This window comes from Zea mays, chromosome 3 (genome assembly GCF_902167145.1).
Source record: "Zea mays cultivar B73 chromosome 3, Zm-B73-REFERENCE-NAM-5.0, whole genome shotgun sequence".
In the NCBI taxonomy this organism is placed as follows: Eukaryota; Viridiplantae; Streptophyta; class Magnoliopsida; order Poales; family Poaceae; genus Zea; species Zea mays.
Window position 1 is genome coordinate 117,150,917 of NC_050098.1, and position 27,022 is coordinate 117,177,938.

Genomic DNA, 27,022 nt, shown 5'->3' on the forward strand with positions numbered 1-27,022 from the left:
ACGCAGAAAAGAGCATAGTAGCTAAACCTAAACCCGATCCGATTATTCAACAGGCATCCTCCCCCGACTTCCATTTCGCCACCCCCTACCCGACTCCACTGGGCGCTCGCGCTCGCGCACGCGCACGCGCACGCCGCAGCCCCCCTCCGCAGCCGACGACGACGAGCGGAAGGGAAGAGGGTCAACTCTCGATCTCCGCACGGTCCGTGGGGACGCACGCACGGCGCGCGTGGCGGTCTACCCGGTCGGGGGTCGGATCCTAGCTGAATCGGGGAGATTTGCCGGCCAGGTGAGCATTGCAGCGCGGCTCCTCCCGATCTAGAGGCGGCTCGTTCGTTCTGGTAGGCTGGGTTCCCACGCAAGAACGGGCTCGGCGTGCGCTTGGCTTCGATTGGATTTGATTGGGCTCGTCGGCTCCTGTTTTAGACTCCCTGTCAATTCGTTCGTTCATTCGGTGATGGTTTCGGAGGCAGCTGCAGTATCTAATTCTTGCGCTTTTGGAGAGTAATCCAGCTCCTATTCAAGATTTATTATGTATGGCTTGATTCCGTGGAGGCTTTCAGTTCTTGTGTATGGTTTGATCTTTTGGAGGCTTTCAGTTCTTTTGACGCTAGATTATTTCTTTCGGATAAGGTTATTACTTCTTGAAATCCTCTTGAAACCAGGGAGGTTTTACGGTCAGGAGTTGTGTTACGGGGATTAGAAGGCATTCTTGATATCATGAGACATGAATTCACTCCTTTGGGTGTTACTTTTGCTTCGATGTTGTCTTGAATATGTATGTTTTTTGTCTCGTTGTCTGCAATGCCTGCTTGATAGCATGCATGCTTTTGCGGCCATTAGCCTGAGATGCATGCATCAATGAGTTATGCAGACCAGCTAGTTACCATTTGTTTGTACTGTCTACAAAGCTTATTACTTTCGGGACCTATCTCTGTAGCCTCGCTTCTGGATTTATCTTTTTTGTATCTCTGGTCGTCTAGTGAAGCAGAGACTTACCATTCTAGTTTCTTGAAACTGCAGGAAGGAAAACGACAAGTGAAACGAAGCTGTACGTGTTCAGGTGATCGGATAATGGCTAGTGATCGGATAATGGTTGACACTTTGACCGAGGACAATGGTGGTGATGCTAGATCCTCATCATCTGAAGAGATGCCAAGTGACCAACAGAGTCATCCTGGGGATTCTTTAGCTGAGTGGAGGTCAAGTGAGCAAGTTGAGAATGGAACACCATCCACTTCACCAGCATACTCAGACAATGATGATGATGACTGTGGTATGTTTTTCCAACTCCTCTCACATTTGTCAGTATCTCTTCCTTGCAAATGCTTTTAGCTAGATCCTTTATAGCTCCTTGTCAGGCAAGGGAGGAACAACAGTTGTGGGAAATGGCAGGAGCTAAGGGTCTCTCCTTTCTTGCCGCAACCATCAGGGGCACCTAGCTGCCTGTTGTAAGGTTGTATTTGTTTTTATGGATTGTTTTATTTTCCTTTGTTTTAAACCTCCTTAGGGGAGTTTTTTTTGTACTGGGGTCTATTTTGAACTTTCTTTTCCTTCTACTTAATATAATGATGCGCAGTTCTCCTGCGCTTTCGAGAAAAAAATTATGATGCTATATGGACTAGGTAGATTTATCTATTCCTAGGTAATTTGTTCCATGTGGGGTCTCAACTAATTTGGTTAAGGTACTACTTAACCCATTTAGGTACGATTCTTGCAGTCTGAATGTCTAATTAAGTGCCCATGCAATAGGATAATACCTTAAGCTACCTGTATTGCCTTTAGGAAGTTTAGTTTGTCACTGCAGTTGTTTGGGTCAAATTTTTAGGTTTGGGATAACTAGTGTCTTGAGGAATCAGGACCATTGTTGAAGCCTTGTACCAATGGATCATTCAATGGTTTTGCATGGACAAGAACAGATCTAGAGATGCACAAAAAAATGATAGCTGTGATACTCGTCATGAATGGTCTAAGAAATCCTGTTCACTAAATGCTTTTCTTATTCGAATAGTCTTCCCGCAGGAGATTTTGAAGTCAAGTTGATTTTTTCCCTGTAACTCAGTAGCAGGTATTGACAGCAGCAGGCTAAGTACAATCCACTGTACTATTGTGAGAGTTAGGTCTGTACTATCAAGTTGCTTTGTCAAACTGACTTAATCATCTGCACTATAACTATAAGCTAGTGTAACATAAAAGGCTGCCTTGTGAGTTGCAGCACCAAAAGCTATGAAGCTCTCTTTCTGTCTCTATGTTGTGTTGTGTCTAGTTGTCATGGTTATTAAAACGGTAAAACGTTATGAACCAACTTTTCAACGTTTAAACGAACGTTGAAACGTCTTTTCAGACTTGACATAGAATTTCAAATATAGAATAAGTTCATACATAAGTTGAGTTCACAAACCAAATATCATTAGCATAAGTTCAACCACACAACACAAGTTACAACTTTCATGCATGATTAGTAACCATCATCGAACTCATCAAGATTAAGACCATGAGCATTTCCAAGGTCATCTCTCTTCACAACAGCAACATCTAATTCCATTTCCATGACCGCATTGAAAATGTAACACTTAACAGTTAACAGGGAACCAACAGAGTATTGTCCATTCCCCATTTACCAAACAAACCACCAGCGCTGCAGATATAAAAAATTATACACTACGTAACTTTTATCTCCATGTCTCAATAGTCAATACAAGTATACAACCAGAAAAATAATGAGGACAAACATAAGTCAGCTAGAAAGAATGGAAAAATGACCAACTATCCCAATGAAATATCAACACTAAACCCTTGCAGGGCAAGTAGGAAGTGCAGAACTCCGAACTCTCAACCAAAATTCGCTATAGAATCATAAGAGGATGCGAGTGGGGACCTTCCAGACGATGGGTCGGACACCAGTACTTTTCCTGCACGCATCGCGACCTTGAAGTCGGAGAGCAGGTGTGCCCGTATCACCGCCCCGACGCCCTCGTCGTCATCCTCCTCCCTTACGGCCACCACCCACCCCTACGACCCGCTCGTACGACGACGGCGGTGGTACGGGAGAGGCAGTAGCTGGCGGCGGCGGCGGCTTTGGGGGTGGCGGCGGAGGGAGGAGGGTGGCCGGCGGCGTACCTGGAGGGCGGTGGAGGACGGCCGACGGCGGCTGGAGGCACCGCGGCTGTGGCGTGTGGGCGCGGTGGCAGCTGCAAGTTGGCGGCTGCAGCACTGCACTGCGTGTGGGCACGATGGATCTGACTGGTTAAAGGCCCACGGACGCATAGACGCATAGAACGTCCATATAACGAAAAAAACGTCCAGAACGCGCGTTCCGACGTGTAAACGTCCAGAACGAACGTTCTACACAGTTTTTGTAAAACGTATGGACGCTTTAACTCCTAATCATGTTTTAGCATTTAAACGACGCTTAATCGTCGTTTAAACGACGTTTTAATAACCATGCTAGTTGTGCAAGAGATTTCCAACAATCCCAAAATTCAGTCATTTGGATCAACTACACTCAAGCTTGAGGTCCCATTTGGGCCTAAGTAGTTAAGCTGCTTTGAAATTTGTCACATGTAACTTCCTTAGAGCACCAGAAGTTGCACTCAAGAACATTTATGCATTTAGCACTGTAGTTCATTGTTCTAAAAGGTTGGCATCTAGGTGCTTGAACTAGAAAGCTATAGGGTTTCTTTACATAACAACTCTCTACGGTCACAAATAAGTGACATTTTTGGGTTGTCCTAAGTCAACTCTTCCAAAGTTAGTGCTCCCTCCGTTCGAAATTAAAATTCGTTTTAGATAATTAATAGGTTCATATAATACTTGATGTATGTGTTTTATATACGTGTCTAGATTCATCATCATCCTTCTGAATATAGATATAAAAAATAAGAGCTAAAACAACTACTATTTTGGGACGGAGGGAGTATTATTTTACTTTATGTTATAATGCATATAAAAAATATTGGAAATGCGTATTTTTCAAAACAAATCTACTCATATTGCTTTCAAACATTCAAATCCAACCTGGAAAAAGTATTTCGTAGTCAAAGTTTGGAATGATTAACTTGAGCACCCCAAAGCACCACTTATTTATGGCTGGATGGAGTATTTAGCTTCTTGTGTTTTGTGTGAACATAACTGAGTTGGACATGTTTTTTTCTTAAAATTGGCTTGCAATTATGAGATGAGGACTCTAGTTTTCATTCTACTGGATTACATGTTTCTGATTAGCTGATTTTTGTGGTCTGTGCATTTCAACCATTTGCATATTAAAGATTTTGGCATCAGTTGGTGCTTGACCTAGTAATTTCATTGTCTATTTGTCTTGTATAGGACCTAGGCCTTCTGATCTTTATGGGAAGTTTACATGGAGAATTGATAATTTCTCCCAAATCAACAAGAGAGAGCTAAGAAGTAATTCCTTTGATGTTGGTGGATTTAAGTGGTATGGTCGTATCGTCATTAATTGGACCGTTTCCTTAGATTTTTTTTGTACCACTGACATGTTTCTACTGTGTTGTATCTGCGTGCTTACTTGCCTGCTATTTGTGATTTGGCTATTACTCCCACTGTACCTAAAAGAAAGCCATTCTAGATTGTCTTAAGCAAATATCCTATTGACCAAGTGTCTAGAGGAGTGTGCTGACATTTATGACACCAAATAGGCATACCATGAAAATATATTTCATTAGATATCCAATAATAGTTATTTGGTACCATAAACATTGATGTTTTTGTTATAGTATTATGGGCCGTATGTTTGCTGGCCCATTAGGGTTCCATATTTGTACCCGTTACTGTAGCTAGGGTTTCCCAATTCAGTCTTCCAACATGGTACCAGAGCCTTAGATCCTGTTTTTTCTCCTCTCCTTCCCCCAGCCGCCGCCGCCCCCATGGCTGGCCGACCCCCTCTCCCCTCCTCCGGTGAGCTCTTCCCTCCTCTCCCTCTCTCCTACAGGGCTGCGTTGGCTGTGTCCCCTACTCCCGCGCGTGGCGCGACCCCGGGGATGGCCCTCATGGTCGGGAACCCCGCGCCGCCGCCAACCTCCGCCGGATCCGGCCCCACCGGCGCCCGGCCCGCGTCGGCCGCGCCAAACTTATCTGCGGGGCTAGCCCTTATGGCCGGGAACCCCACGCCTCTGCCGACTCCGACCCCGCCGGCGCCCGGCTCGCGTGGCGCCATTGGCACGACTGTCTACAGCCAGCCGTCCGCTCTCACCTCTACACTGCGTGCTCCTTCCCCTTCGGATGACGCTGCAGCCATCCTCGCTGCCACCCGGGCTGCCGTTGCGGCGGCTCGCCAGCGGGCCTAGGACGCCGCCCGTGCCCTTGAGCAGGAACAAGCGGTTGTCGACGCCATCGAGCGCCAGTACGCCGAGACCTACCGTCGTCTCGCTGGCAAGGGCGTGTCGGATGGTTCTCCCATGTCCGCTCGTCACGACGCCGACACTTTCGAGCCCGCACCTGTCCCAGCCTCGACCCTTTGCATGTCTCTTCACGCCCAGGTGGCGGCCCTCACCAGCATCCGGGCAACCGTCACCAACATTCTCGCGCCGGACTCCACTCAGTACCCTCGGTGGCGCGACCAGGTCCTACAGACCCTCCGCCGCTACGCCCTCGCCGACCACGTCCTACCCGCGGTCGCTGCACCAACGGAGGATTGGCTCCTGATGGATGAAGTGGTGCTCTCTTGGATCCATGGCACCCTCACGGCCGAGCTTGAAAACATCGTTCGAGTGCCGGACGATACTGCTCACCGTATCTGGGGTGCACTTGAGGCTCAGTTCCTCGGCAACCGCCAGACTCGGATTCTGTACCTAGAGACCGCCTTCCGCCAGCTTGTTTAGGGCGATCTCTCTGTGGACGAGTACTACCGTCAGATGAAGACGATGGCGGACACTCTCCGCACCCTCGGGGCCCCCATGACCGATGAGAGCCTCGTGCTCAACCTCCTCCGTGGTCTGAGTCCTCGCTTCGATCGCATGGCGCCCATCCTCACCCGCATGAATCCGTTTCCCACCTTTGCGGAGGCCAAGAACGATCTGCTTCTCGAGGAGCTTCGCCTCTCCGCCGCTGCAACCACCGCTCCCACCACGACACTCTACAGCGCACCTCGGGCTGCCCCCTCCGGGGGGGGGGGGTTCCTCCTCACCGCACTCCGGCTCCGCTGCCCTCTGGAGCTCTGCGACAGACTGCTAGCTTCGGGGGGCTCGCGGTCGCAAGGGCGGACGCATTGGCGGTGGACCGTCGGGCGGCCGTGGTGGCTCTCAGTGGCCATCCTTCTACAAATCGTGGACTGGCACCATTCACATGTGGCCCGAGCCGTCCGCGGGTGCCTCGGCCCCTCACCCCACCGCCTCTCAGCAGGTCTTCTTTGCTGCTGCACCCCCGGCGGCACCCTCGGCTCCTCCCCAGCCTCAGCAAGGTCTACTACCACTCCTGGGGTCTCCGGCCCAGCCCATGTGGGGCCCTGGACTAACGGGTGGGACACGCAGTCCCTCGCCAGCTCCTTCTCCACGATGACGTTGGCCCCGCCCACCTCGGTCTCTGATTGGGTGGCGGATTCCAGTGCCTCCTACCACACCACCCCGGACGCATGTATTCTGTCTTCCACCTCCCCCACCCACCCCTCTCTTCCCTCTTCCATCATTGTCGGAAACGGGTCCGCCCTTCCCGTCACCTCAGTAGGTGACGCGGTCCTTCCCGGTCCTTTCCGTTTAACCAACGTCCTTGTTGCCCCCCACATCATTCAAAATCTTCTTTCCGTCCGTCAGTTCACTACTAACAACTCTTGTTCCATGGAGTTTGACCCGTTTGGTCTTTCTGTGAAGGATCTTGCCACCAGGACCCTTCTCGCTCGGTGTGACAGCCTCGGGCCCCTCTACACGCTTCGCCTGCCTGCTCCCACTACTTCGACCTCTGCCCCACATGTTCTTGCAGCGGTCGCCTCTTCTGCGATTTGGCATCGTCGTCTCGGCCACCCCGGGTGTGATGTGATGTCCAAGCTCTCCAGTAGTACTTCTGTTTCTGGTTGTAGGGGATCTTTTGAGCACCTCTGTCATGCTTGTCAGTTAGGTCGCCATGTTAGGCTCCCATTCCCCACCTCCTCTAGAGCAACAGACATTTTTGATCTGATACACTGTGATGTATGGACATCCCCTGTAATCAGTATTTCTGGCTATAAGTATTATTTACTCATTCTCGATGACTTCTCGCATTATTTGTGGACTTTTCCTTTACGTCAGAAGTCGGACACTTTTCCCACCCTGTCTCACTTCTTCGCCTGGGTCTCTACTCAGTTCGGTCGCACCATCCGGAGCATCCAGTGTGACAACGGGCGCGAGTTCTATAACAATGCGTCTCGTGACTTCTTCCTCTCTCGCGGCATCCACCTCCGCATGTCATGCCCCTACACGTCTCCTTAAAACGGTAGGGTTGAACGTATGATTCGCACGACGAACGATGTCGTGCGCTCTCTACTCTTTCAGGCTTCCCTTCCTGCTCACTACTGGGCTGAGGCCCTCGCCACTGCCACCTACCTCCTCAACCGTCTTCCCACCAAGGCGGTTGCCCACCCCACTCCTTACTTCGCTCTTTTCGGCATCCACCCCTCCTATAACCATCTTCTGTTTTCGGGTGCGCTTGCTACCCTAATCTCGCCTCCACTGCTCCTCATAAGCTAGCCCCCCGCTCCACTCGTTGTGTCTTCCTCGGATACTCCCCCAAGCATAAGGGGTATCGATGTCTCGACCTCACCTCCCACAGAGTCCTCATGTCTCGTCACGTCGTTTTCGACGAGTCGGATTTCCCCTTTTCCTCCTCTTCCGCTGCCTCTCTCACTGAGCTCGACGTGTTCCTCGACCTCGACTCTGTGTCCCCCACAGTCGTGCCCCCCTTCCTTGCAGGTCCGTCTGCTCCGCCTCGCGCGCGTCCCGCTTGCGACGCCCTCCCCCGCACAACCACGTGCGGCCTCGACGCCTCCTGAGTCGCCCTGCGTGGCCCCACCGGCGCCGCCCTCCCTCGCACAGCCACGTGCGGCCTTGGCTGTCCCCTCCGTCGCCTCGTGTGGCCCCGCCGTCTCCCGCACAGCCCCGTGCGGCTCCGGGGCTTCACCCAGCGCCTCGGGGTCGACTACGACGAGACCTTCAGTCCGGTGGTCAAGCCTGCCACCGTTCGGACTGTTCTGGCTCTGGCTCTGTCCAGGGACTTGTCGGTCCACCAACTCGACGTGAAGAACGCCTTCCTCCACGGCACCCTGACGGAGACGGTCTACTGCACTCAGCCCGTTGGGTTTGTCGACCCTGCACCCCGACATGGTCTGCAAGCTCAACAAGTCCCTCTACGGCCTCAAGCAGGCCCCCCGGGCTTGGTACAGTCGCTTCGCCACCTTGTGTTCGCAGGGTTTCATCGAGGCCAAGTCGGACACGTCTCTGTTCATCCTCCGTCGCGGTCCGGATACTGCGTACCTCCTCTACGTCGACGATATCGTGCTCACCGCCTCCTCCCCTGGGCTCCTGCGTCGCATCATCTCCTGCCTCCAGCAGGAGTTTGCGATGAAGGACCTTGGGGCCCTCCACCACTTCCTGGGGGTCACCGTCGAGCGCAGGCCCTAGGGCATGTTCCTTCACCAACGTCAGTACACCGTCGACCTCCTCGAGCGCGCTGGCATGGCCGAGTGCAAGCCCTGCGCGACCCCAGTGGACACACAGGGCAAGGTCTGTGCCGCAGGCCCCCCCGTCGCCGATCCGACCGGCTACCACAGCCTTGCTGGGGCCCTGCAGTACCTCATCTTCACCCTGCTCGACATCGCTTACTCCGTCCAGCAAGTGTGCCTTCACATGCACGACCCTCGGGAGCCGCACCTCACCGCGATGAAGCGCGTCCTGCGGTACTTGTGTGGCACCATCGACTTCGGGCTCCTTCTCCACCGATCCTCGACCACGGAGCTTCGCGTCTACACCGATGCTGACTGGGCGGGCTGTCCAGACACGCGCCGGTCCACCTCGGACTATGGCGTCTTCCTAGGGGACAACCTCGTCTCCTGGTCATTGAAGCGCCAGCCGGTCGTCTCCCGCTCCAGCGCCGAGGCCGAGTACCGCGCCGTGGCAAACGGCGTGGCTGAGGCGGCCTGGCTCCGTCAGCTGCTCCAAGAGCTCCACAGTCCGCTAGCACGGAGCACCCTCGTCTTCTGCGACAACGTCAGCGCCGTCTACCTCTCCACCAACCCCGTCCAACACCAGCGCACGAAGCATGTCGAGATCGATCTTCACTTTGTCTGCGAGAGGGTCGCCTGTGGAGATGTTCGCGTCCTCCACGTCCCGAACGCCTCCCAGTTCGCCGACGTCTTCACCAAGGGGCTTCCGATGACCGTGTTTGCGGAGTTTCGGTCCAATCTCAACATCTGCAGTGGCTATTATGGGCCGTATGTTTGCTGGCCCATTAGGGTTCCATATTTGTACCCGTTACTGTAGCTAGGGTTTCCCAATTCAGTCCTCCAACAGTTTTCTGTTGTGTAAATTTGGTCAAACTCAACATGATTTGGTTTAGGACAAGATAGAATGACTTTAGGGATGAAAGGAATAGTTTTTAGTTTCTCTGCAAGGATATAGCTGTTAACTAGAGAAGGTGTGTGAACATGACCAGTTTGGTTAAGTTTCACAAAGGTTCCGCTGTTCGCATGTTTTCTTTGAACTACAAATTCTGAAGGTTGACTATCCATTTGAGAAGTGATTGAACAGCTTATGTTGAAAAGGAACTAGTCCTGAGCACAGGTAACCTTGTGAGTTGCTGGATTGTTGAATAGTCTCATTTGGTATATCACAAAGACACAAACTGCATCTGTCAACAGTTGAACTCACTGGCAGTTGGTCAATTAAGCTGTAATTGGTGTTCTGCCTGCTCATTGACGTCATCATGATATGCATTTTGCCATCAAATTGTAATTTTACCATTTATAGTCATGGAGAAATACCATTATAATAATAAAAGTAGCATTTCCCCTACTGGTATCCATTTCTGTTGACATGTTTCCTATGTGAATATTTTTTTTGGTTTACCGAAGCCAAAGTTATTTTTCTTGGAGTCTTGAGCATACTGTATTCTGTTTCCTTTTCAGTTTCTGTTTACAAAGTTCTTTTTCATATTGCCTTAGTTCTTGCATACTGAAGAACAAAAAGGAAAAAGTACTGTTCTTTGTCCTACTTTTATATTTAAGTACGCATGGAATAAGCCAATCGGGGACATGAGCAGTTATGCATATACTTTTGTTGTTATTTTTTTTGTTTCTTACCTCTTTTTAAATTTGGTATTTTAATTTGCTTTAAGTTTTTATGCTTATATAGTTTATTCATCATATTTTGAGATCTATCAGGTGTTTTCAGGTATATCTTAATTTACCCACAAGGATGTGATGTATGCAATCACCTCTCACTCTTTCTTTGTGTTGCCAACCATGATAAGCTACTCCCAGGTAGACGCATAATTTGATGCATTGTATTTGACTCACTTCAGTTTGTGATTCCTCTATATATCTTCAATATGATTTACTTTTATTCAGGATGGAGTCACTTTGCGCAATTTACAATAGCTGTAATTAATAGAGACCCTAAGAAATCTAAGTATTCTGGTGAGTTCAACGAACTATCTTGCTTCCTAGTGCCTAGAGTTAAAAAAGTAAGCTTTTGCTTGCCTCCTGCAACTGTAGTTTATGGATAGCATTTCAGATACACTGCATCGGTTTTGGAAGAAAGAGCATGATTGGGGGTGGAAAAAGTTTATGGAACTGTCAAAATTACATGATGGCTTTATTGTTGAGGATGTTCTTACCATCAAAGCCCAAGTTCAAGTTATCAGGTATCTGTTTTCTTTGCGTCTTACATTCAACATGAGCACCAATTATTTTCAAGTAGCAAGTATTTGTTTACTTTGCATAACCATGCTGCTTCTGCATTCTAATATTTGAGGGAGAAGACAGACCGTCCATTTCGTTGCCTTGATGGCCATTACCGAAGGGAACTAATTAGGGTGTATCTATCAAATGTTGAACAAGTTTGCCGGCGCTTTATTGATGAAAGAAGAAGCAAGCTTAGCAGGTTGATTGAGGATAAACTGGGGTGGTCCAGGTTAGATAAACTTCTGAACGGCATGTTAGTGTTTTATGACCAGTCTCATTTCCAAGCCTTTTTTTATTTGTGTTTTTTGGCGTATTGCAGTTTCAGTGGATTCTGGCTAGCAATGGATCCAAGTGTGCGTCGACACATGACAAGGGAAAAGACTGAAACTATATTGAAAGTTATAGTGAAACAATTCTTTATAGAGAAAGAAGTTACATCAACCTTGGTAATTGACTCTCTATATAGTGGACTTAAGGCACTTGAATACCAGAGCAAGAACAAAAAGGCGATACCTAAACTAACAGAGACAGATGCTCGGAGCACTCCAATGGTACTTATTGATCAGGACATGTTTGTTTTGGCTGATGATGTAATATTTCTGCTTGAAAGAGCTGCATTGGACACACTGCCACACCAACATTTGCCCACAAAAGATGATAAAAGTTCGCAAAACCGCACAAAGGTAGGCACGTTTCCTTGACCCCTTACACATTGGTTTATAAGGTATTAAGGTTAATGGCCATCCTAGGTGTTTCCAACTTGTAAGCGGTGGACTAGAACAGCTATTTACTGATGTACCCTTTTACATGTTCAATATCAAAATTGAAAGCATTTTTATCACGGTGTGCATTTTATGTTGTGCAGACTGCAAAGGCCCACAGTTTTTCAGATGTTGTTCAAATTAAATTGAAATTTACTTTCAAAAAAATGAACTTAACATTCCCACACCTTTCAGCCCTGGCATGTATCTGCGTTTACTGATCGAGTTACTGCTGCTGTTGTTGTGTGTGTTTTCCTGCTTTCTTTTTGTATTGGTGTTTTCTTCTGCCTATTCAAGGAAAAAAACACTACTATGCAGTATTGCTCTGAAATGGGGCCATGACTTGGGAAATCGTCTATGATTTGTATCTTAACGAGTTATGAACTGAAAAAGAAGAGTACACGTAATCTCCATTTCCTTATCCAATTTATCTCTCCATGAATTTTATCCTACTGACATGGAGCCCTAACAGATGCTCTTGTTATAGGATGGCAACTCAGGTCAGGAGTTCAGCAAAGATTCTATTGAGCGTGATGATAGACGACTTATAGAGCTAGGCTGGAAGACATTGGAGCTTTTTTCCTTAGCTCATATATTCAGGTGATCGAAATTTTCTAGATGATTGTTCCAATATTTGGTCCACAAATACATACTCAGGTCATAAATTAATGTCAACAATATAAATTGTTGATTCTTAGCGATGCATGATTTGTTTGAGATGCCTTTTTTCTGATTGTTGGGGCGAAGGCGAACACGGCACCCATCGCTCGTCGACTTCGTCCTCGCCATGCGCAGGCGAAGGCTGAATCCACAACCCGCTAGAACAGGCCAAGGGCGCTAACCGGACAGAGGCCTGTTTGACCCCCTTCGCTCACACGAGACAAGACGAAGGCCCTGCCGAAGTCTACGGGACCACACGCCCTCACACCGAGGGAGGCCCATGTGCGATTCGGCCCATAGAGTTGGGCCCTGTGTGGACATATGTGATTAGGGCCGTGTCTGTAATAAAGTTTACTGTAATGACTGTCAGTAACCTCCCCTCGTGAGAATATTCTGGGGATAAACCAGGTACTCGAGGGTCTAAATATCTTTGACAGGGGCAAGCGGCCTCTCGAGTACCTATAAATACCCCCGTACTGTGCCCAGGCACAGGCAGATTAACGAAGCTTTTGGTATACTGTGTTAAGCCTTGCAAACTCTCTCCCTACTTTCCCGTTGGATACTTGGATCGATCTGTCTTGGAGGGTAGGTTCCAACATTTGGCGCCCACCATTCGTGCGACGAAAAAACAACCCGCGATGGCCCCCAAGAGAACAACTTCGAAGGCTGCCGTATCCATTAAGGACGCGGCGAAGGCAGCACTACTGGCGGAGAAGAAGGGCAAGGCCCTCGCGGACACCACCCCCCAAGAGGCCTTCGAAGATGACGCTGTCAACAACGAGACAACGCCAGGACCATCCCACCCCCGACGGCACTGTACGCACATGCAGTTCCGAGGGTGCACCACAAGCACCGCCACCAGGCTTCGCTCCGCCAGAGGGCGATCGAAGCCAAGCGCCAACGAGTCACCATGCAAGTCAAGGTGCGTCAGATGATACAAGATGAGGAGCAGAGAGCTCGAGAGCTAGAGCAAGAGATCGCGCTCATACAAGGCGAAGGCCAATACAACTTGCAGCGCGGACCCCTCGCACCGCCAGCGCCTCTCCAGCAGTACATCCAAGCCGGAGACCCATTCCAACCACAGTGCGATTCCTTCATTCCACCAGCCGCCGCTTTCCAGGGGATCAACTATCTCGACGAGCGAAGTCCCCTGGCTCCGCAACTCCAGGCATCGCCCTGGCCCGCCAACTTCAGGGCCGACACCTACCCCAAATACAACGGCAGCACCGACCCAGCTCAGTACATCATGAGCTACTAGGTAGCCATCGCATCGTCCGGAGGGGACGATGCCACTATGGCCAAGTCCTTCATCATCGCACTCGAAGGCCTGGCCTTGACTTGGTACACCAGGTTACCGCCACTGTCCATCGAGTCCTAGAAAGGGCTTCGCGACAAGTTCCTGCTCAACTTTCAAGGGTACCGACCCGATACAGACGCCCTGGCCGAGTTATCCCTCTGCAAGCAGCAGGAAAAGGAAACCCTTCGCGAGTACTACAGAAAATTCCTGACGCTCAAATCGCAACTGCCATCAGTTGACGACCACATAGCGATCCACTACGCCATCAGTGGTCTCTGGGCAGGCGTCCTGTATAGTCATTGCATCAGGGACCCACCCAAGAATCTACAGGAGCTATACCAACTATTTGAGAAGTATGCCAGGTCTGAGGAGCTCCATCAACGCAAGGTTGAATCTCAGAGGAAGCCCAAGGACCCTCCGCAGTCCAGCAGAACCTGGACCAGGCCGGCGCAGCCAGACTTCGGTCGGGACAATCGCAATCATCAGCAGGTGCACACCATAGCCAATCAGCACCCAGTTGGAGAGCCCATCCATCGTCAGGAATACCCCCAAGGCCGCGACAACGGCGCAAGAGGAAGAGGCCGCGTACGGACACATCAGCTGCGCAGATTCTATTGCTTGTTTCACGGCGAAGACTGCGCGCACGCAACAAGGGACTATCCTGAGACCAAGGCCACCAGGGACAGAATGTCTAGAACACAACCAGCCGACAACTAGAGGGTCGTCGCGCACACTTACCATCACCAACAACCCTACCACAACGAACAAATCCAGCACCCATCCAACCATGCTTACCAGCACCATCAAGAGGTGCAGGTTCTACCACCACCGCCTCCGCACCATCCAAATCCTCCGCACCACAACCACCCACCGCAAGCACCCAAACAAGAAGACTTCGCTGAGCCACCATATCGTGGAGTCATCCACATGATCACTGGGGGATCAAGCGTGGATTTCGACACAAAGCGGCAGAAAAGGGACCACTATCGAAGTGTGAACCATGTCGCTCTTACTGGCCCAGTGGTGCAAACAAAGTGGTCCCATGTACCTCTCACTTTCGATGCCAGGGACGTTGACTTGCGCAGCGCTCCACACGCAGACGCCATGGTGATCAACTGCAGGGTAGCAGGCTGGGATCTACACAAAGTGCTGGTCGACAACGACAGTCAGGCTGATATCATTTTTCTGCACGCCTTTGATCGCATGGGAATCAGCCATAGCCTCCTCAAGCTTGCAGATAATCCCCTCTACGGTTTCGACGGCAAGGGCACTTTCCCCGTCGGCAAGATAGAGCTCCCTCTGTCATTTGGTGTAGTACCCAATGCGCGAAGTGAGCAGGTCACATTCGACATTGTCGACATGGTCTACCCATACAATGCCATAATGGGGCGGGGCTCAATCAACAAATTTGAGGCGGCCATTCATGGTCTCTACCTCTGTATGAAAATCCCAGGCCCGCAAGGCGTGATCACCGTCTACGGCGACCAGCAGACAACGCACAACATCGAAAGGGACTTCGTTCCAGGGCAGCGAAACGTACACTGCCTCACGGCAAAGCGCGAAGGCTTCGAAAGCAATCGCCCGGTCGTAGACGAAAAAGTCAAAGCGCAGCTCCAAAGCAACGACGGGACGAAGGCGGTACCCCTCGACCCAACAACGCCGAAGCAAACGGTAGTAATCAGCGAAGACCTGACATCGCGAGACGAGGAAAAACTCCTTTTGTCTCTCCCGAAACAAGGATGTCTTCGCCTGGTCCGCACTCGATCTGGTCGGGGTCAGCCGCTCCATCATCGAGCACAGCCTGGGCATCGACCCCTCGGTGCGTCCGAAAAAGCAGCGACTGTGGGAAATGCCCGATGAGAAAACTGAGGCAGTCCAACATGGCTCGCCAACGTGGTCATGGTGTAGAAGAAGAGTGGCAAATGGCGCATGTGCATCGACTTCACAAGCCTCAATAAGGCTTGCCCCAAGGACAACTTTCCCCTGCCACGAATCGACAAAATTGTCGACAGCGCAGCAGGCTGCGAAGTCATGTCCCTCCTAGATTGCTTCTCGGGCTACCACCAGATTTACATGAAAGAGGAGGACAAGGCAAGCACAAGCTTCATTACACCATTCGACACGTACTGTTTCGTACGAATGCCCGAGGGACTCAAGAACGCCGGCTCAACCTTTTCTCGTCTCACCAAGACGGTCCTTGAAAACCAAGTAGGCCGCAACATCTTCACTTACGTAGACGACATTGTCGTCGCAAGCAAAAGCAAAGAGTACCACCTGGCCGACCTCGCAGAGACATTCGCCAACATGTGCGACGCACGACTCCGGCTCAACCCTGAGAAGTGTGTCTTCGGAGTTCGCCAGGGAAAAATACTTGGTTACCTAGTATCGCACCGAGGGATCGAGGCCAACCCAACCAAGATCCAAGCGATCATCAACATGGCACCTCCGCAGTCCACCAAAGACGTCCAACGACTGACAGGAAGATTGGCGGCCCTGAACAGATTCATCTTTAAGTCCGTTGAACGAAGCCTACCCTTCCTCAAAACATTGCGTGGTGCGAAAGACATTGTTTGGCCTTCGAGTCGCTCAAACAACACCTGTCTGACTTAGCAACTCTGACAAGTCCCGACCCTTCGCTGCCGCTATTTCTCTACATTGCGGTTTCACACTGCGCAGTCAGCGCAGCATTAGTCCAAGAGCAGGACAAAGATGGCAAAAGTCAGCAATGCCCAGTGTACTACGTCTCCGAAGTCCTCACGACTTCCAAGTGCAACATGACCGAACTCGAGAAAATTTCATACGCAGTGGTCATGGCTTCGCGCAAGCAACGACACTATTTCAAGGCGTTCAAAGTACGGGTCACTTCGGACAGGGGTCTGAGAGAATTGTTCAGGAACCCGGAGGCATCCGCCAGAATTGCAAAATGGGCAGCTGAACTATCCGGGTACCACATCATCTTTGAGCCCAGAACGGCAATCAAGTCACAAGTCTTGGCGGACTTCATCGTCGACTGGACAGGACCTGTGGGGCCACAACAAGAACACTCAGAAAAAGTCTGGACCATCCACTGCGATGGCGCATGGTGCCATGAGGGGGAGGCGTCGCGACGATTATCACATCACCCGTCGGCCTCAAGTACAGATACGCCGTGCGCCTCAGCTTTGCTCTAGAGTCCGACAGGTGCACCAACAATATAGCAGAATACGAACCCGTCATCCTGGGACTTCGCAAACTATGGGCCCTCGGCGTTACCACATGCATCATCAGAACAGACTCCAAGGTCGTCGCTGGCCAGATCGAAAAGGATTATTCAACAAAGGAACCTGTGCTCATGCAATACCTCACCGCCATCCGCAGCCTCGAAAAACAATTCAAGGGTTTCACCCTGCAGCATGTCGACCGCAACAAGAACGAAGAGGCCGATGCGTTGGCCAAGGCAGCAACCAAGGGCGAGGCCCTGCCCTCTGACGTGTTCTACCACGTCATCGGCACACCAGCCGTTCGTAACCCCGAAGGCTTGCAAATAACTCAAGACGCCGAAGGCCACCGAATCGTCAACCTCATAATGGCCGAAGACTGGCGGGCCCCAATAACACTATACCTCCAGGGCCACTACCATCCAACTGATCGCAATGAGGCCAAACGACTGAAACACAGGAGCAGGGATTTCGCAACAGTCGAGGGTCAGATGTACAAAAAGGGCATCAGCCAGCCTATGTTGAAATGCATAACTGAAACCGAAGGCCTAGAAATCCTCCGCGAAGTCCACGGCGGAACCTGCGGCTCACACTCAGGACCCAGGGCCCTCGCAGCCAAGGTGATTCGTCAGGGATTTTACTGGCCCGCGATAATTTGCACGGCCAACCGAGTCACCAGGTCATGCGAAGCATGCCAAAAGTTCTCTCCTCGTTCAGGCAACCCTTCACAATTCACCAAGCTCATCGCCCACACATGGCCGCTTCAGCGTTGGGGGCTGGACATCGTCAGGCCACTGCCGTCGAATATTTTACCAAGTGGATTGAGGCCAGAGCAGTGTCCACGATAACAGCGAAGACCGCCCAAACATTTTTCTGGCAAAACATTGTCTGCCGCTTCGGAGTCCCGTTCGAGCTAACAGTCGACAACGACAAACAGTTCGACAACCAAGACTTCCGAGAATTCTGCAGCTCCATCGGCACAAAGCCAGTCTTCGCCTCTGTTACCACCCACAATCCAACTGCGTCGTCGAACGCGCCAACGACAAGATTTTCAGCGCCATTAAGAAAATGCTCCTTGACGACAAAAAGGGCAAATGGGCGGACCAATTATCCGAAGTCATATGGGCGCTGAATACGACATAGTGCCGAGCAACCGGGTTCACACCCTTTCGCCTGATGTATGGATCCGAAGCAATGACACCGCAAGAGTTAAAGCACCGGTCCCCCCGAACAAACAAATCAGCCGTCCCCGACGTCGACGAACCGACCTCCAGAGATCTCATCGACGGAGACCGCGTCCTCGCCCTGCAGGCCCTAAACAAGTATCAGGTCCAGACCAAGGCATGGCGTGACAACACTGTCGTCCCAAGAGAATTCAACGAAGGGGACCTAGTACTCGTGAGGACCACCAGGACAGAGTCCCGGGGCAAGCTAGAGCCGAAGTGGGAAGGGCTGTACATAGTCAAGATGAAGGCATCCCCAAGTGCTTACAGGCTAACAACTTCATCTGGCGAAGACTTAGAACACTCATGGAACATCGATAATCTCCGAATTTTTTTTATTTAAGATCCAAGGCCCAAGCGCCTTTGTAATTCTTCAAACAATGTCATTCAGTCCCACACTCTTTTCCTCCCGGGGTGAGGTTTTTAACGAGGCGGAGCCATACCGCCAAAAAGCCCCCGCAAAAACTCCAGCAAGCATCATTACCATGAGTGTGTCGAAAAAGACCGCATCGACGGTCTTCGACATTCGACGTATAAATAGTCACCGCAAGAGGTAGCCTAGACTACCCTCGCGTGCGACAAATCCAAGCAAAAGCCGCCTAAAAGGTGCAGCCGGATGTGCACAAGTGCGCGACACGAAGTCTTTACTATAAGACAAATCCGAGCAAAAGCCGCCTAAAGGGTGCCGCCGGATGAGCACAACAAGTGCGCGACACGAAGTCTTTACTATAAGACAAATCCGAGCAAAAGCCACCTAAAGGGTGCAGCCGGATGAGCACAACAAGTGCGCGACACAAAGTCTTTACTATAGACAAATCCGAGCAAAAGCCGCCTCAGGGTGCAGCCGGATATGCACATCAAGTGCGCGACATCACACTAAGGGTGCGAAGTCTTTACTATAAGACATCCGAGCAAAAGCCGCCTAAGGGTGCAGCCGGACATACATAAATATGCGACATCACCCTAATGGCGCAAAGTCTACTACGATCCCCTCAAAGGTGCAAAGTTTGTACTAGCGAAGTCTGTATTATCCGGCACGGTCGAACAAAAACCACCTGAGGATGCAACCAGGTACGCGTCATAAGCGTCCAACATCGCCGTGGAAAGCGAGGTCCCCATCCCATTTCACGTGCCACACCACCACGATTACAAATCGGGACAACCTCACAACAAGCACAGCACGCGATGTCATCATAGTTTACATACACACAGCGAAGGGCCGCCGGCCACATTGCACAAATAATACAAATCGCATCTTGTTGCCCTCCCTCTCTATTGCGAGCCGGGGGAGGGCAGCGTTTTTACTCACTACCGCAACACGAGAGCGAGTGCAACAAACATGCTACATCGGCTCAGTCTTCGGAATAAGGCCTGCCTCACGAAAGTTAAACAACATCATCTTCAACTCCTTGCCCTCAAAAAGATTCCACAGATTCCCCTCCCCAATAGAAGTCCTGGACGTCGAGGACAACAAATCTCGTTGGCCACCTCGATCTAGCCGAAGACGGGATCATTCCATCCCCATCCGTCGACGCCTCCCACTTCACGACATCTCGCCAACATTGTGCTTCGACACCACCTTTCGCCGGCGGTGCTCTTCGGCCATCGCCCCAGCCAGGGGAGCAGACACTTCACGCACTTCAGGCTGCGGCAAAGACTTCGCCGCGGCCACATCCAATGCAGCAAAATAATCTAAATCTTCATCCGGAGACTCCTTAATCCACGAAAACGGGCTCCCAAAATCACCCCCGTTTGATGACCAAGACTCAGTTTCAGAACCAGACAAATTTCCACTAACAGGCACTGCATTCGTAGCCGCCACAAAATTAATATCAACATCAGTAGGGGTTGCTTGCGCAGGCCTGGAAGTCGGAACTTGCGCAGCAACCGACTTTCAGTATCACAAAAATAAAACCCTAAACCCAACGCCCCTAACACGACCCCGCCACCTGCGAAGGAGCAGCCGCCGCTGCAGGGTCTTCGCCAGCCGGCGCTGCTGCCGCTGTAGGGTCTTCGCCAGCCGGCACAGCCGCCGCTGCAGGGTCTCCGCCAGGGCCGGCTTGTGGCGCCGGTTGCTCTTTAACCCCCGTCCTCGCATCTTCTGCCCGGGTCACCGAGCTTTCCAGGCCACCGAAGTCGTCGACTTCTTCATCGTTCATCATGTACAGAAATAGCAAAAACATAAAAAAACGTCACACACCTGCTCCAACGCTCGGTCGGACCTCTCCCATACAGTATCGCGGCCGTGAGGGCCCCACATCCTGTCGTAAAGCGCCCCAGGGGACCGCTTTAGCACCTCGTCTTCGACCTGGAAGACTCCACGGTCGAAGTCCTCGTTTGCCGGGTCAAAGACTTCGAAATGCCTGCATCCCTCACGGGACAAAGCATTCGCAGCCCCCTCACAGGTAATGAGCGAGGCAAAGGACATGAGACCGGTCACGATGGACGAGAGCAACTCCAACTCCTCCTGCAGCCACCCGAGGAAGCGGAGGCCCACCTCTTCGCCGAATGTGTCGAAGGGGGCGGTTCGCGCACCAAGCTGACAGTACGCGTCCACGAGCAACGCGTGTGCTCGGTCGACCCCAGTGCGGGGGTGGAGGCCTCTGCTTTGTCCACATAGCCGCGCAGACTCCTCTGCCCCGACTCCGCGTCGGTGGCGCGCTTGAGGGCGAGGCTGGCCTCGACACGGGCAGCCTGGGCCTCGGCGCGGGCTTTTTCCGCGTCCTCCCTTTCCGCCGCAAGCCGACGGCCGAGGTCCTCTTTCTCAGCCTCCGCCGCCGACAGCTTTTCCAGCAGATTGCGGCTCTTGTTTTCCGCCGCCGACTTGTCTCGCACAACCTCCGTATGCTGCGTTCGGAGGCGCTCAATCCTCCCCTCGAGTCGCCGCCTTTCGGCAGAAAACTCCAAGGTCAGCGCCCCCGACACAATGTCCTCGGCGAAGGCGGCCGCGTGGCACAAAAGACTGTCAAAAAATCGGAGCCATGGAAGAAAAACGAACTCCGGTTACTCACGTGTCTCAGCTGCTGCGCAACTGAGGCGACCACGTCCTTCGCAGCGGCGGCCGAGGCAATTTCGCCGTCGGCGCAGAACTTGGACCACGGGTCCTGCGAGGACCCCTTCGCCACGGCTGGCACGTTGCCCGGACCAACCGCCACCGGCGCCGGGACAACAACTAGTTGCCCGGACCCCGCTCCTACATCATGGTCACGTCAGAAACGCAGACTTCGCGAAAAAAAATAATAGAAAAAACTCACCAGCAAGACCTAGTCCCGTGTGGGCGTCGAATATTGGGACTCCGCCCACAAGGTAGTCGTCCACGAAAATATCCATGGAGCCTTCGGCGCCCGCCACCACTGCCCCAGCAGCGCGCGGTGGCGAGGGAGGCCTGCGCTCATGTGTGGGCGCGGCAGGTGGAGGCATACTGGCGCCGGGGGCGGCAGGCTTCGCGCTCGCCCGCACCATTTTCGCCTCAAGCCTCGGGTCCCCCACCCTGGCGAACGCCCGACGTTTCCGTGGCGCGTCTTGGCGATCCTTCTCCATCACTGCCGATACAACAACAACAACATTCTGTCCGTAAGGGAAAATTTTCATCTCACGAGCTAATTGAGATGTAAACATGTCCTCGCCGGCCGCCCGGGGAATCGGAACATTCCTAGGTCAGCGACCCCCGGTAACCTTCAGCATTCGCGCGGAAGATTCCCGGAGCTCGGGCGAAGACATCGTCTCCCCGGGAGTCGCGCAGGTCTCTAGTAAATCCGCAGCAAAACGATCGGAAGCCCTCGACCCCTCAGCTGCTGTACCTAGTTTCCTCTTCTTGACGGCCGCGCCCGGCGCTGTTCCACGTGAAGGGCCCTCGTCGGCTGTGGTCATCGCCTTTTTCCCCCGGCGGACATCAACATCGGCATAGTCGTCCCCCGGGTAGCCGACATACGGCAAATGGTTTAACTCAAACACACGGTTCAACCTAACATTTGAACCGCGGATATCCCAACTCCTCAGAGTTTCGTCTTCGGCACATATTTTCCTACAATCTTCGCGGCCTCGGCCTCCACTTCACGCACAAACGCGTCCGGGTTGCGACCGTGTAAGTCCACTACAAAGGCAGGACTTCGCACCAGCTGGTCGCCCAGGGTTGGCATCCGACGGGGGGTCACTTCGCCCAACACCCAGCCGTGCCCCAAGGGCCACACTCCATACGCAATAAACTCCTCAACCAAGTCACGCCCGCTACTCAGGCGGGCAGCACGACGAAGGGCCCCTTCGTCTTCGTCTTCCTCCGCCACTTCGAATCGAGGAAACACCACGTAGCAATGTGAGCATAGAATGGCCGGAGGCAGGCTCGGCAGGTCTTCGACGTCACCAGGAGCCACATAGAACCAAAAGTCCCACTAGTTGCCCCATTTATTCCTAGCACAGGGGACTATCTCCACAACCTCAGCCGAAGTCTTCCCAGTCCTCGGCGTGAAGGTGCACGATCCGAATTGTGCTATCTTATTTCCTATTTTCCTCTTCTGCCAATGCAAGCAATAGTTTTTCGCGAAGACCTCCACAGACGGCTGCCCGCCGTAGGAAGTAACTGCCCAAACATACTTCGCCAGTGCCACCACGACGTTCGGCGTCAACTGGTGGACCTGCATTTCAAACCTTCGCAGCACCTCCACCACGAATCGATGTGTCGGGAGGCGAAGACCAGCAACAAAAAAGGCCTCAAAAACCACTAACTTGCCTTCAGGCTCGGGGACCTCCTCTGCACCCGGGGCCCGCCCGACACCGTTACCAAAGTAACCAAGCCGCTGCATCTCTAGCACGCGGACCGAGGAAATCCTCGAAGTACCAAACTCCACGGTATGGCTAGGCTGCAACTCCATCACCGCCAAATCACTCAAGGTCTCCTCGGACGACGGCACGGCCGGCGATGCGCTCGCAGCAGACGAAGAAGAAGACATTGCAACGTACCGTCGACGGCGGCGCGCGGTCTGCTTGATACGGGCCAGATTTCCGAAGCAGAGCGAGCAAGGAGGGCAGACGAGCAGTTTTAAAAAGCTAGGGTTTCTACTGCGCAGATGCAAGCCGGAAACGGGCTCGACCGCTGTGGGCTTTTTATAGGCGCGACGCCTTGGGAAACATGCAGTCCAACAGTAACACGTCCATCAACGGTCACATTTCAAAAACCCCCGCGAGACCACTTCGAGCGAGGGCAGCGTCTTCACCATCTCATGGTGGTCTTCGGCACCAGCTGACTTAGTCGAACTAGTCCCTCGGAGGGCAAATGTTGGGGCGAAGGCGAACACGCCACCCATCGCTCGTCGACTTCATCCTCGCCTTGCGCAGGCGAAGGCTGAATCCACAACCCGCCAGAACAGGCCAAGGGCGCTAACCGGACAGAGGCCTGTTTGACCCCCTTTGCTCACACGAGACAAGACGAAGGCCTTGCCGAAGTCTACGGGACCACACGCTCCCTCACCACCGAGGGAGGCCCATGTGCGATTTGGCCCATAGAGTTGGGCCCCGCGTGGACATATGTGATTAGGGCCGTGTCTGTAATAAAGTTTACCGTAATGACTGTCTGTAACCTCCCCTCGTGGGAATATTTTAGGGATAAACCAGGTACTCGAGGGTCTAAATGTCTTTGACAGGGGCAAGCGGCCTCTCGAGCACCTATAAATACCCCCGTACTGTGCCCAGGCACATGCAGATTAACGAAGCTTTTGGTATACCGTGTTAAGCCTTGCAAACTCTCTCCCTACTTTCCCGTTGGATCGACCTGTCTTGGAGGGCAGGTTCCAACACTGATGTTACTTCTTACTTGTTTTATATGTTAGCACATAGCTGCAGAAGTTCCATCTCCTGTTTGTGTAAAGCAAATTGCTGTGTCAGGTTATGATAGTATGTTTAAAATTATTTCTTGGGTACACATGAGTCTTGATGAAATTTGTGAATTCAAATCCCACTCCAGTTATGGTTATGCATGCTCATCTTACTTTATGAAGTCTTGAAACAGCCGAATACAAGTGGCACATCAAGAGGCTGTGGCTTTGAAGCGCCAAGAGGAACTTATTCGTGAAGAAGAAGAAGCTGGGCTAGCTGAAATTGAACTCAAGGCAAAGCGTAGTGCCGCTGAAAAGGAAAAACGTGCCAAGAAAAAACAGGTTAACATTTAATTTCTGGTGCAAGCATGTCATCCCCATCCTACTAATACTACTCTTTTTCTATCCCATGTTTCATTTATTTTGCGTGTGAAATTATTGACCACGCTGTTCCTAGTCCTCATTGTTATCTTTAGTATCCTTTTTGTATTTGTTGAGGAGTTTTATAATGTTCTGTATATCTCTCTAGGCAAAACAGAAGAAAAATAGTCGAAAAGGTAATAAGGGGAAAAGTGGCAAGTCCAACATCAATAAGGAAATAATTATGGACCACAGTCATTCAGATGATAGAATATTGGATGATTTTTGTGGACAAATTGAAGAGATGCCCTTAAATGCTGACAACCCTGAAGAAGTTTCTGATATATCTGACAGTAGAGACGATAATTCAGACATGCTTCATGTTGATATTGAAGACCGTGAATCTAGCCCTGTTAATTGGGAGATAGATGCTTCAGAAACTCAAACTACTATTCCTGGAAGTAGTGAGGTGCAAAATGACCATGCAGGAAAGAGGACCTCTACTGTGGATGATAGCTCATCGTCTTGTTCATCTGACTCAGTGCCTTCAGTTACTGTGAATGGATCATATAAAGGAGGTGCCTGGACAAGCGTCAGATCCTCATCCAATAGGTATATCTTTGTGAGCTCCTCTATAGGTTGGTATTGATCATGCTGTAGTATTGATCATGCTGTACTGTGATTCAGGGGAAACAACAGGAGGAATAAGGATACTGAAGCACGGGCAGGATTTGCACAAGGTGGATCATGTTCATCGCATAATGGTTTTATAGGCTCTGGCAGCAATGCCTCTGGCCACTCAAAGGAAAGACACGAACCTGAGGTATACATCTCTTGGATATCTCAGATAATGCTTGCTATTCATTGAGGATTTAAAAATGTGCCATGAAGCAATCTTTTTCCCCTATTTCTTAAGATAAACTTGTGTTGTAGAAAAGTCTTTTGCCAGTTTCTTTTTTTATCATCTATTTGTGTTCAATTTGGTTCAATAAGCATAAAAATTAATTCCTTGCAGGATGATAAAGTTGTCTTGCAGAGGAAGCAACATGCACAATGGAACATTGATATCATTAGCTCCTCCAAGTCAAGAATGGCAGAGTCTTCATTTTCTTCTGTGAGCTCTATTAAGAAGCAACCTCAACCAAATTTTTTGCTAGAAAGCACCAATAGTTTGAATCACCGTGGAAGCGAAGCTTCTGGCACTGTGACTTCCACTACAACAGCGGGTGCCTCTTCAACCCCGGCCACTCAGTTAGTTTTGAATAAAGGACCTGTATCCAGTGCTGCAACCCAGAATGAGAAGCCACTACCTCTGCAGGTGCTTGTACCATCCAAATCTGAAGTGCAGAAGCAGGCTTCCCTAACTGGCAGTGCAACTACCGAGGCCGTTTCAGTATCAAGGCCCTTGACTGCCCCACAAGTCCCTGCAGCAAAACAAAGTGCACCAGTCACTTCAACAGCTCAGAATGCACCTTTTCTTTCTCGTTCAATGAGTGCTGTTGGGCGGTTGGGGAATGAACCATCTGCCAATGCTCCTAGTTTCGTTCCCCGTTCACGAACATATCGCAATGCCATGATGGAGAAAAGTTCTGGTGGTGGAAGCTGTTTCACACATCAGCAAGGTTCATCGGAGCAAGCAGTTGCACCATGGCAATCGATGTTTACATCGCAACCTTTCATTCGGCCATCAGAGACCTTGTCTTGGAAAGAGGAAACATTATTGAGATCTGGGTTTACATTTGGAACTGTGAAGCCCGAGTCACTGAACCCATATCAGGGCAGAGAAGAGAACTCACAGCAAGCGAGCAGCAACAGCAGTGATTGTGCGCCATCGAGTTCAAACATCAGAAGCGAGATCGAGAAGCTGAATTTGAGCGGAAGACCACGAAGCAAGCAACTGTTGTCAGAAATTTCGACCAGATTTACTCCCTATCAGCCACAAGGCTTGGTCGCTGATGAGTTCCCACACCTAGACATCATCAACGACTTGCTGGATGAGGAGCAGAGTGACAGAAGAAGGGTTCTTCAACCTGATTTTGTTCAACAGTCCTATATGCCTCATGGTGCCAGCACACCTGATTATGGTGAGCCATACTTGTTTGACCAGTCCGAGCAATACTTCGATGAGGAGCCTCCAAGGTTTTATAGTCCATTGAGCAGTGCTCCTCGGAGGTTGAGGGACCTGAGCTATTCGCACTTTGATCTCCCATCACACTCCAGCAGCAGCCAGTTTGATGATCTGATGATGAGTCAGTGGCCATACAGCCGCACTGACATCTCCATGCCTAGTTTTGGGTCAGACACAAGTGGCTACCCCTATCAGGTGTGGGATCTCGCGAATGGATCAAGCAGGTACCCATCGTATCGCCCTGCCAATGGGCATTGAGAGTTTTAATGATTGCATTGACAATAATGTGTGGTTAAGTCCATGATGTTCGCTTCTGAGCTGAGTGTAATTGTAATAGTTCCCCATAGCAGTGATATAAAGAATTGTTCCTCAGTTTCCTTGTTCAATCAATAGTTATATGACCCCCCTCCTCCCTCTTTTCTCTAGTTCAGTTTTGCCCAGTGGTAATAAATCTAAGTCGGCTAAAATGATCTGGCTAATCGTGTTGTGAAATGTGTATGATGCAAGCAAATGGTAGGGTGTTTTTAAGCCATGCCAGTGCTTCAGCTGATACTACATTAAACTGGGAGTATTCTTTGTTTCTCCCTCTGACGAGTGACGACGTGTTATTGATCGTCTCATGTTCTCTTTGTATATTTCAGAGTAAATTCTGGATATAGCCCATGGACATAAACTAATTATTTGATGCACACTCTGGACCTTTG

The 27,022-nt window shown here is 51.0% G+C and overlaps 1 protein-coding gene across 6 annotated transcripts; it reads left to right on the plus strand.

Moving 5' to 3' along the window:
• On the plus strand, positions 1 to 26,951 carry LOC100502244 (uncharacterized). 6 transcript variants are annotated; one of them, XM_035966284.1, is made up of 14 exons: positions 42 to 289; positions 1,024 to 1,276; positions 1,351 to 1,456; positions 4,327 to 4,438; positions 10,374 to 10,462; positions 10,550 to 10,618; positions 10,716 to 10,845; positions 10,956 to 11,114; positions 11,205 to 11,568; positions 12,134 to 12,246; positions 24,025 to 24,172; positions 24,360 to 24,802; positions 24,878 to 25,013; positions 25,206 to 26,951. In XM_035966284.1, exons 7-14 carry the CDS (start codon positions 10,769 to 10,771, stop codon positions 26,574 to 26,576), a joined length of 2,811 nt encoding a protein of 936 aa, XP_035822177.1. In that variant the 5' UTR covers positions 42 to 289; positions 1,024 to 1,276; positions 1,351 to 1,456; positions 4,327 to 4,438; positions 10,374 to 10,462; positions 10,550 to 10,618; positions 10,716 to 10,768; the 3' UTR covers positions 26,577 to 26,951. The 6 variants fall into 6 exon arrangements, with proteins under 6 accessions (XP_008673354.1, XP_035822174.1, XP_035822177.1 ...); XM_035966282.1 differs by having other exon boundaries at positions 1,362 to 1,456; positions 10,697 to 10,845; XM_008675132.3 differs by lacking the exon at positions 1,351 to 1,456 and having other exon boundaries at positions 1 to 289.
• The last annotated feature ends 71 nt before the right edge of the window (positions 26,952 to 27,022 follow it).